The 11,451-nt window shown below is 43.4% G+C and overlaps 1 protein-coding gene across 1 annotated transcript in view; it reads right to left on the bottom strand.

The window, feature by feature from the left end:
• Positions 1-4,021: 4,021 nt before the first annotated feature.
• The window catches only part of LOC103269416 (baculoviral IAP repeat-containing protein 2-like), a 10,406-nt gene continuing 2,976 nt past the window's right edge, over positions 4,022-11,451 (bottom strand). Inside the window, exons 3-6 of the mRNA XM_008067006.1 lie at positions 8,560-8,802; positions 5,114-5,368; positions 4,816-4,857; positions 4,022-4,715 (exon numbers count right to left, since the gene is read on the bottom strand). Of these exons, the coding sequence (XP_008065197.1) occupies positions 4,522-4,715; positions 4,816-4,857; positions 5,114-5,368; positions 8,560-8,802 (734 nt within the window). The 3' untranslated portion in view covers positions 4,022-4,521. The remainder of the gene's footprint in view (positions 4,716-4,815; positions 4,858-5,113; positions 5,369-8,559; positions 8,803-11,451) is intronic.

Raw genomic sequence — 11,451 nt, 5'->3', positions numbered from 1 at the left:
TCTTTGGAGCTGAAATTCAAGGCTGTTTCCACTGTCCCACACTGAGCAACACAACACGGGCTACCTATTACCCTTTATCATCAGAGCTGCTGAGGCTCAGAAGCTCCAAGGACTCGCTGGGCAAAGCCAGTCTGGACACCATACCAGAAAGATAACAAGACCTAGCACAATTATGGTTTATTACCATGGTTTTTCCATTTCTATTAAGCTATTTAAATCCTCTTCCCCTGAATCATCATGCAAATCCCAACAGACCAACCCGGCAACAAAATCTGTTGTGGGTTTGTGGGGCTCCGATAACATCCTTTACTTAAGTATAGAACCAGCAAAAGGTAAAAGCAGTCCTCACCTAACAGTGAAAAACTCACCTTTATTACAGGTAACGGACTTGAAGGGCAGCTCTTAGGTGTAGGTACAAACCCTAACATAAAACAAACTTGACCACTCAGTTACTGGCGATACTGAAAACCAAGACAGGCCCTTGTGAGGCCAACCTCACAGAGAAGCAAAGCACATTCTCTGTGGGTAAGCTGGCTCCCCAAGAAAGAGAAGACGGGACTGAACGGCTGGGCATACCCATGTTTTTCTTTCAAAAGCACCAAGAGGATAAGTGCAGGAGCAAAGAAAACCTTGACAGAGAAGACTAAATTTTTCTTTTTGAGTCAGAGTCTCACCGTCACCCAGGTTGGAGTGCAATTGCACTCTCAAGGCCACCACAGCCACGACCTGCTGGGCTTAGGTGATCCTTCCAACTCAGCCTTCCAAGTAGCTGGAACTACAGGTGCACACCACCACCCCCGGCTAATTTTTTACTTTTTGTAGAGACGAGGTCTTGTCAAGTTGCCTGGCCTGGTCTCAAACCCCTGCGCTCAGGCAGTCCTCTCACCACTGTCTCCCAAAGTGCTGGAATTACGGCCGTGAGCCACCGTGCCTGGCTTAAATGTTTTCTTAATACAATTCTTCCTGGACTCAATTTTTGTAAAAAACAAATACATACATCAGGACGATGCTCACCACACACCAATGGTTCTTACAGGCTGGTCCCCTGACCACCACTGTGTTTGTACCATTGTGGCAAATGTCAGCACAGTGATGGCGAATGACATCTTGGCTCCATGTTTCATTTTTCTCAGAGCCCCCAGAAGAGTTGAAAGAACTCTACCGTGTACTCAGAGGCTTATTTTACACCAGGAGGGAATACACGTTGGAAGGTTGCACTTCTAGAAGAAACCTGGGTCTGCAGAGAGTTGTCCCCCGACTTACGGACTCAATGAGGACACGGTCTCTCGGGCTGTTATGTGGAGAAGAGTGACCTTGACTCCACTGCGGTACTTGAGCTCTTTTCAGAGAGAATGTGGGAAGCAAGTGAGAAGTCTAACAAGTGACTGCACAATTCTCCGCATTTGGGTTGGCAGGCGAAGAGAGATCATCGCACAAGCAAGGAAGCAGAAAACGGAAGTGGGGTTCAGCAAGAGATTACAAGTAAATATTCTGGTGCCACTTCCACCTGGGCTACGTACCTGCAGCTAACAGTCCACCACTGCCATCTCCAGCAATCTCATGGTTTCGCTGAGCCTCAATCTCCACACTTATAAAAAAGGGACGACGTGTCTCCTGTGGTTTTAAGGATCACGTAAGACAATATATAAACCAAACAAAGCATCTGACATTCATCTATCTGCTCATACCAAGCCTTGTCTGTGGCTCTGATTATCATCATCTGGGGAAAAAGGATAAGAAAGGAATCTCAAATCTAGTACACATGAGAATTAGCAAGTGGATACAGTATAAGCTACATGACTGTTTGCTTATATTTGGGCATTTTTATTGAATATGAAAACATAAAAGTCTTACATATTAAAGCTGACTAGTCAAATATGAAAAATCTCTTATATAACTAGAACTCAAATCGTAAGTTATTATAGTTATATACTAAATGGTAGCCTGTGCAATGTTTAAGAATTTTAATACAGGCCGGGTGCGGTGGCTCCCGACTATAATCCCAGCCCTTTGGGAGGCCGAGGTGAGAGGATTGTCTGAGCCCATGGGTTCCAGATCAGCCTGGGCAACTTGGCAAGACCTCGTCTCTACAATAAATAAATAAATAATTAGCTGGGCGTGGTGGCACGTGCCTGTAGTTCCAGCTACTTGGAAGGCTGAAGTGGAAGGATCGCCTGAGCCCAACGAGTCGAGGCTGCAGTGGCTGTGAGTGTGCCACTGTACTCCAGCCTGGGTGACAGAGTGAGACTCCGACTCAAAAAAAATTTTCTTAATATGACTTAATAGGACAGTTTGTTCAGAAAACACAAGCTAAGGAGTCAGGTGGACCCACGTTCAAATTTTACTTTGCAGGACTGCAGAAAGGACCAGAGCCAATGTGCTTTCAAGTACCCAGCTCCCTGTATTGCTTTGCTAAGGCTGCCTTAACAAAAAGTCCAAGCTAGGCGGCTTAAACAACAGTTTCTCACAGTTCAGGAAGCCAGAAGTCCAGGATCAAGGTTGGGCTGGCTTGGTTTCTGCTGAGGCCTCTCTCCTTGGCTTTTAGATGGCCACCCGTCTGCCCCTCCGTGTGTCTGCATCGACTCTCCTTTTCTTAGAAGGAAGCCAGTCATACTGGATTAGGGATCACCCATACCATCTCACTTCACCTTAACTGCCTCTTTAAAAACCCTACTTCCAGCCGGGCCCAGTGGCTCATTCATACCTGTAATCCCAGCACTTGGGGAGGCCAAGGCAGGAGGACTGCCTGAGTCCAGCCTGGTCAACCTGGCAAGACCTCATCTCTACACTAAATACAAATTAGCCAGGTATGATGGCCTGCACCATAGTTCCAGCTACTTGGAAGGCTGAGGCAGAAGGATCGCCTGAGCTGGCAAGTAGGGGCTGTGGTAGCTGTGATGGTGTCCCTGTACTCCAGCCTGGGCGGCGACAGAGTGGGACTCTGGTTCAAAAATTTAAAAATAAGTAAATTAATAAAGTCCTCCTTCCAAGTACAGGCACATTCTGAATTAACCTACTGTGAGGTACTGGCAATTAGGACTTCAACGTATAAATCTGGGGAGATACAGCTGAGCCTACAGCACATGGCAAATTTGTTTAAAGCATCTAGTACTGTGCCTGGCACACAGTGGCTCCTTAATTAGCAGCTGTTATCAAGCAAAACAGAGAATAGTTTCTAAAAAGACTCAATAGCCTCCTGTGTTGACAAGGGGCACTACTTCTATTACTTAAACATACTGGGTTGTTTTGACTAAAGGACTTCTAATTTGAATCCTGGAGGGAACGAATCATCTCCTCAGGATAGAAGAGAGAGAAAGCTTAGCAATGTCTTATCATTTTTCCGAGTCTATTAAATTTGAGAGGAAAAAAATTCTGTTTTCTCTATAATGTCAAGGAGAGACTTTCTCTTGCTGACACGAGGTCTTGAACTGAAGTGTGCATTTATACTTTCGTCAGTATCAGCACATCAGGGAGGAAACAACAACAAGCTATTAGAGGACAGGGGTGTGCTCGCCCACCCTTCCCAGTGTGTTCTCTATGTTCAGGGCCCTAAAAGAGCTGTGGGGTGAGAAGAAAAGTGGAGTTTTTAATATTAGACCTCCTTATCCACTTGGCCTCAGAAGCCTGCAGACAGCCAGATCTGGAAAAGGTCAAATGGGACTGGACCCAGTGAGGAGATACCAAGCATGGCCTGTATCCTTCCTCCCACCCCATCAGCACCTAGGCAACAAAGCAGTTACACTATTTTCTGAAAATTCTAATGCTGACTTGTTGAATTTTTAAATTAAGAGTCTCTCGATACTGACTCATTTTTCAGCCAACATTATATCTATAACAAACAAAGCAACAAGAAACCGTATTCTAAAACAAATTCCCATAGATCACTTTGTTATCTTAAGAATGCTTCTTTATAATTTGTTTCATGAACTCACTTTTTTACTCAATAGTTAGCATTTGGGTATAATGAAGACCCATGAAAATTACTTCGTATGTCAGGACAGAAAAACATTTCAAGAATGCAATCTTTTTAAAGCACTTTATTAAGATGTCTCTCACAAACGAGGGGAAAATGTGTTTACCAGTAACAGAAGAATCCTTATTTGAAAACACAAGTGAAATGCACCAAAGGGAATCTGGCACCACAACTCTCACAAACTCCACAGAGTTCCTGGCTTCTAGTTCTTCCAGTCTGCAACTATAATTTAGTACTCAAAGCTTCCTGAAAGAATACCGAATCCAGTAACTCCTGAAATGATACATAACAAGCACTGACATGACCCCTTTAATTCCTGTGTTCACACACACATACTAATAGAGCTCACCAAACACATCTTCTCTTGTAAATAAACATGTTAAGGTTAAAGGTTAAACACAATATATAACACCATCATTTTAGAAATAAGATTATCACTACCAAAGCAGACTAGATTATGAATGGTACTAAGTGAAAAAAAATCATTAATTCCTTTTTTACTTCAGATGGCTTTAAATGTTCAACAATATTTTACAGACCATTTTTCCTTATGAGAGAAATGTACGAACAGTACCCTTGATTATACCCCTGCAAATAGGGCATTTTCTTAGAGAAGGGGCACATTCCTGGCACACTACCAGATGACCACAAGGAATAAACACGATACAAACTTCTTTGTCCATACACACTTTACAAGTTCTTTCTTCTTGCAACCTCCTCAATTGTTCTTCCAGTGATAGACCTAATGACAAAACATAACTTGAAGTGAAATTCAGTTTCCACTTTATCACCCATTTAAAAAAGGATATTCATGTTGATTTTAAGTCTTAATTTTGTTTTACCTGAAACATCTTCTGTTGGAATATACTTCATATTCTTATCCACTGAGGAAAGAAAGAATACAAAAACCATTATTCTACTAAACACAAAACTGCTTCACCTACTATTAACATAATGTAGAGTCCAGCTATATATGATCAGGAATCGTCACATTTAGGCATACCACTGAGAAATAAAAGACTTCACTTTTTGAATCAAGGGAAATGTACAGTGAATTGCTAACTGGACTTATTCGCTTGTCCTACAGAGAAAGAAACATAATCCCAAGGATTTCTAAAATAATTTTCCCAACAAACTCACCAAATAAATTCTCGTACAATGTAGAGTCAATTTCTTTTAGACAGTTTTTGAAGATGTTGGCTGCAGCATTTCCTTTAACTAAAATGGTGTCAATCAATTCTCTTGCTTGTAAAGGGATCTGTGTTTTTTGTTTAATAATATCATGTTCCTGTTTATTAATCACATTGGCTTTTAAAAGATTATCCAGGATAGGAAGCACACATGTCAACTGTTGAAAGAGAGCCATTCTATTCTTCCGAATTAATGACAAGTCATCTTCATTAAAATAAAAGAAAAAAATCCATTATCAATTTTATAGTCATTAACAACCAACCCTACAAACAATTTAGGCACTAAATAAAACAATTTAGGCACTAAATAAAATAAAATTTAGGCACTAAATTTAGGCACTAAAATAAAATTTAGGCACTCAACAATTTAGGCACTAAAAATAATTTAAAACAAGTTAGGCACTAAATAAAATAAATACAGCTCAAAAAAGAACTAAAATAACTTGCTTGCATTTGAATGTCTGTTTTTTGGAAAATTTCCAAAGGGTTTAGCTAAAATAATATTATACAGTACATACAGGGTCTCTGTTTCTGTCATTTTAAAAGCCTATGTATTCATATGTCCTTGAAACCTACTTTTCCTTTATTCGGTTGAAAGTAAACAGAGAATTTTAGAGGACAATAAAAATTTCCCAGCTCTATGGAATATTACTGACCTCTATTTGCATTCTCTCACTTTCGTTTTTAAAGTACTTTCATGTAAATCATCTCATTTGATACAAAGATACTGTTACATAAACAAGGCAAGTACGACTGCCCCTCACCCCTCACTTTCGGACAGGGAGAAGGCTCCCAAGAGCTCTGAAGAGCTCCGCAGCCTGTCCAAGGTCACAGAGCTTAAGCAGTAGAACCAGGTCTCCTGGCCCAGGGTCCTTCTCAACACCCCGCACTTCAGGAGCGACTGCAGTGCTGCAGAAGCCAAGCTGTGAGGTCAACACATCCCCAGGTTCCCATGCTGGCCTGACCTTCCCATTAATAGCCGGCTATGTGCTCTCATCTTCCCCCATACGTTTCAGTTTCCTCATCTTTCAAATATACATAGCGATAGTTCCTTTCTCAGAGTTGAGAAGATTGAATAACATGGGGGCCCCCAAAAAAACCAGAATTCTGGGGGTTTTTTTGGGTCTTCCCTCATACGTGTAAAGCATTTAGCACAATATGTAGCACACAGCTAAGGATCATTATTACTTTATAAATGTCTAAGCCTACACCATTTTTTAAAAAGATACTACATATGAATCCAGACTGATCTTTTTTTAAAAGCAAATATTTTTCCTTCAATCTCACATCACATACCACTCCGTGGTTAATTTACATTTATTTATAGAATACTGCAGTTCCTTCTTTTGGTGTTTCAATCACTATAAAATTTAACTGTCCATTTTCAGACTTTCAAAGAAAATGTAATCTCTACAAGATACAAGTTGGCCATTGCTTTGCTAAGCACTGGCCAGGCCATGTGTTCACTGAGCTATGGCCAGGCTATGTCTTCCTAGCTTTGGCCCCCTTCCCTGCGTTGGGGAGGTGAATCTCCTCTCTGTCTCTGTCTCTCTCCCTCTCTCTCTCTCTCTCTCTCTCTCTCTCTCAGTCTCTCTCTCTCCAATTTACTTTCTAAATAAACTATATTTTATAATCCAAAAAAAAGCTGTAAGTTTAATGAGAAATAAATTATAAAAACAGAAGTCTATCTTCTTTCCCCTTTTATATCTTTCTAGACGTGAACTGCTCTGTGCACCTCAAAACTATAAACTCCCTTCTCTGACCACAACTTATCCTTCTACCTGAACAATTGCCCTCACCGCAAACAAGTCTGTTCTTCACTTTTCCAAGCTTTCCACGTCAGTCTCAAATTCTCCCAGCACAAGCGCTGTCCCCTGCTCTGCTTCAGACCTGGGACTCTCACCCAGATCAGTCAGGTGTTCCCTGAGCTTCTCCTGTCAGCACCCCTCACTCTTCCTCCCTGTTCTTTGCTTGGCCTTTCCCTTACTAGCCCTGCCAAATATGTAATTCAATGACATTTTCTGACCCACACAAAGTAGGACATAGCCACAAAAGCAAGGTGACTAGACTTGTTTTTTGAGGCAAGGTCTCACTCAGTGACCCAGGTTGGAGTGCAGTGACAAGATCATGGCTCACTGCAGACTCAACTTCCTAGGCTCACGCAATCCTTCCACCTCAGCTTCTCAAGGAGCTGGGACTAGAAGCATGCAGCACTACACCCGACTAACTTTTTTAGTTTGTTTTTGGTGGTAGAGCCAAGGTCTCACTATGTCGCCCAGGCTGCTCTCAAACTCCTGGGCTCAAGCCACGCTCCTGCCTCAGCCTACCAATCATTTCTACAAGGCAGAGAGAGAGTGCTGGCATGACAGGCATGAGTCACTGTGCCTGGCCAGCCATGAATCTGCTTCATCCTGGAGCTCAGATTTTAGACATTCTGCTCCATGGCCAGACAAGAAGACTCTCTTAACCTATTCCTATCATACGTACAAGTTCAAAAACAGTCTTCCAACGCAAGGCCCCACCTTACACACACCCGCAACCTTCACTGGACTGCTGGCCCTTCCACCCTGTCCTTTGCACACTGCGCCCCCTAGGTGGGCTACAGACTCCTTGAGAGCAACTACCGTGACCAGCACAACAGTTGGCATCGGCGCTCATGCGTAATAGATACCTGTTGAAGGAATACATGATTGCTCAACAATACCACCTGAATGAATATCAAGCTCAGTTTCCCTACTGCCGCTGGGTTGGTTTGCAAAGAGGTTCTCGTCAAGCCCTAGGATCTCATCATAAATTCCATTTTCTGTATAAAGATTACTTAGCAAGGACTAACTAAGGAGTAAAACATTCTATTAAGAACCGATTAAGTAGCCGGGCGTGGTAGCGCGCGCCTGTGGTTCCAACTACTTGGAAGGCTGAGACGGAAGGATCACCAGAGCACAGCAGGTAGAGGCTGCGGTGGCTGGGAGCGGCCACTGCACTCCAGTCTGGGCGACAGAGTGAGACTCCAACGCAAAAAAAAAAAAAAAGAACTGATTAAGAAACTTCAAAAAGAAAAGTAGAAGACCCGCATCCAACTTTAAAATCGTGCTTTTTCAAAACAATTTAAATTTGTTATTTATGGGGAAGAAATGCAAAGTAGCTCAAGAAAAGAGCTCATCATGCTAAAGTTCTCTGATAGTATAAATCTGGGAATTCTATCAGTAAATAAATATATAGAAAACAACTGCAGCCAATGGTTCTCCACGAGAAGCAGCTGAGAGGGGCAGAAGAGGGAGGAGCAGTTTGGACATGAAGGGACCACTCCCCAGGGCAGTGGAAGGGAAACCGCACAATGCCCTGCCACACGCGGCTGTCGTGAGGGTTTCCCTGGGAAACACTGACCCGCCCCAGTACCTGATGCCACTTCTTCAGCTTGTCTTTCCTTCTCCTCTTCCCTTTTCTCATCTTCAGCATTAAGAAGTGCTGACACGAGATCATTAACTGTTCTGTAGTTCTCTCCCGTTGTTAGAATCTTACTCTGAACTGTCTGTTTCACCAGGCTTCTACTAAAGCCCATTTCCAAGGCAGATTTGACCACAGGTGTGTTCATCATCACTCCGTCTTCTGAAGAACTGTCTCCAGATCCAAAATGAACAGCTGTTTGAAAAGATATATGCTAATATTAAATTCCACAATTATAAAACTATGGAAAAAATAATTACTACAGCACAATCTGTATTCTCACTGAGTATATGCATCAACTACCTAGAACTTCAATAAAAGTATGAACTCAATAAAGGTCAAATGAGAATACAATTAATATGTTAAACTTTAAAAAAAATATCACCTCCCTGGCTACAATGTAGGCCTACTGATGAAAGATTCTCTAGAGGTAAGACTTAGAAATCTCTACCTTGTAAAAATGATTCGGATATACAGTCATTTCTGGACTGTATGCTACACAAACTAAGAAGAAAGAAAGTATCCTCTCCAGCTAGGAAGATAGAAAAAAAATCAAAAGGACTTCATGGAAAAGGTGACATCAGAGTTTGCACTGGAAGGATGGACAAAGTCTAAACAGATGGATAGCTGAGCTAGAGAGCATAACATAAATAAAAACAAAGTATAGTAAAAATGAAAGATGAATTCACAGTGAAAAATATGTAGTAAAAAACTATGGATAAGGAAGTAAAAAAAGTAGTATGATTTCAGATAGTGACAGATGCTCTTGAGACAGGAGATAGCTAGAGAAAGGCTGGGCTGACAGACAGGTGGGTCCTCTGGTAACAATGTAGCGAACTCCCAGCAGGCATCTCAGGCTCAGCATTGGTCAATAAGCTCCAGGTGAGCTTGTCAAGCTACAGTTTAAATACTCACTGTTGGGATTGAAAAGCAACCAATCGCCGGGCTCGGTGGCTCAGCCTGTAATCCCATGCCTTTGGGAGGCTGAGGTGAGTGGATTGCCTGAGCCTGTGGGTTCGAGACCCGCCTGGGCAGCGAGACCTCATCTCTACAATAAATCAAAAAAAATTAGCCGGGCGTGGTAGTGCGCGCCTGTAATTCCAGCTACTTGGAAGGCTGAGGCAGAAGGATTGCCAAGGCCAGCAGGTCGAGGCTGTGTGGCCGGGAGCGGCCACTGCACTCCAGTCTGAGCGACAGAGTGAGACTCCAACCAAAAAAAAAAGAGAGAGAAAAAAAAAAAGAAAAGCAACCAATCAGCTCACCATTAGGCTCCTACCTCCGGCTGACTGGTTCTTAGTACTGAACAATCAGAACAGCTAAGTGTGGACCCATCAACTCACAGCTAGTGCTGGCCAATCAGCTTGGACTCACGGCTACATAAGCACCTGGTTTCAACTCCAGAACGGGGAAACCCCTCGGGTCCCCTCCCACTGTGGGAGCTTTCTGCCTCTCAATAAATCCTCCTTTCTCACTTTCCGGCTGTCCGTGTCCCTCATTCTTCCTGGGCATGAGAGGAGAACCTCAACCCTGAAGAGCTGCAACCTGAAGAGGTGCAGAAGATCGTAGGAGCGGAAGACCTGTGCACCCCAGAGGCTGGCTTGCCATCCTACGGAGCCAGCTGAAGCAGGAGAGCTGCTCGAAGAAGTCCAGACTTGGAAGCTGAGACACCCCAGGGGCTAGGCTTGCGAACCCACCGAACCAGCAACACTCTCAGGGGTTGCTTGCCAGCCCATTAGAGCCAACACTTCTGGGGCTAGGACTACCAGCCCCTCGAGACGACCCTCTCTGGGACCTGGCTGGCGGGTCCACTGAGCTGCCACTCTCAAAGCCCAGGCTGGCCTGAAAAACCCTTATCACTCTGAAGAAAAACGTCGTGTGAGATGAGCAAAAGAAACAGGAAGGCAGGATGACTAGGCGGGGCAGTCAGAGAAGCACGTTCTGCCAACCGTGGCGATGCTAGCCCAGGTGACACTCTTGTGGAAACACAAAATGACATAATTCTTCAAGACACTTGGCCGCCATCTGCTGGGAAATTGTTGTAACAAGCATATAAATGCAACAAAGTGTCCTGCACTCTCTTGTTCAAACATATGAACAAGAAACCCTGTCAGATTAGATAATACCAGAACAAAAATAGGAGCAAGCAGTGGGTGAACTGTGGCAGCACCTGAAAAAAATCTTCTAGGCGAAGAGAATAACAAGTGGAAAAGCCTTAAACTTAGGGAAAAGCTTGACAAGATCAAGAAACAGAAAGAAGGTGGCAGAAGGTAGGAGAGGAGGAAAATGCCCAGATGAAGCAGAGACCTTCCAGACGTTGATATTTTATTGTAAGTTTGCTGGAACATTCTAGGAGTGTTTCAAGCATGCGACTGATAAAACTTGGATGTATTTCCAGAAGATGACTCTGGCAGCTCTGTGTTTATGAACTTTAAAGGGGTAATCTGGAATCAGGAAGATCTGTCAGGATGTCACAACAGAAGAGTTTAGACCAGGTTAACAGTGATGGAGATGGTGAGCCACAGTCTTGGGATATGCTATGAAGGCAGAAATGAAAGGTCTTCTAATAGATTAAATATCCAGACTAAAGAAAAGAGAGGAATCAGAGATGATGCCTAACTTGAGCCAACTTTTGAACTATAAAAAAGGAGTACAGCCAGACTCGGTGGCTCAGCCTGTAATCCCGCGCCTTTGGGAGGCTGAGGTGAGTGGATTGCCTGAGCCCGCGGGTTCGAGACCCGCCCGGGCAACTTGGCGGGACCTCATCTCCACAATAAATCAAAAAATTAGCCGGGCGTGGTAGTGCGCGCCTGTAGTTCCAGCTACTTGGAAGGCTGAGGCGGAAGG

Source organism: Carlito syrichta, unplaced genomic scaffold (genome assembly GCF_000164805.1).
Source record: "Carlito syrichta isolate Samal-C Ts95f unplaced genomic scaffold, Tarsius_syrichta-2.0.1 Scaffold106274, whole genome shotgun sequence".
NCBI classification, from domain to species: domain Eukaryota; kingdom Metazoa; phylum Chordata; class Mammalia; order Primates; family Tarsiidae; genus Carlito; species Carlito syrichta.
This window is presented reverse-complemented; position numbering and strand designations above follow the sequence as displayed.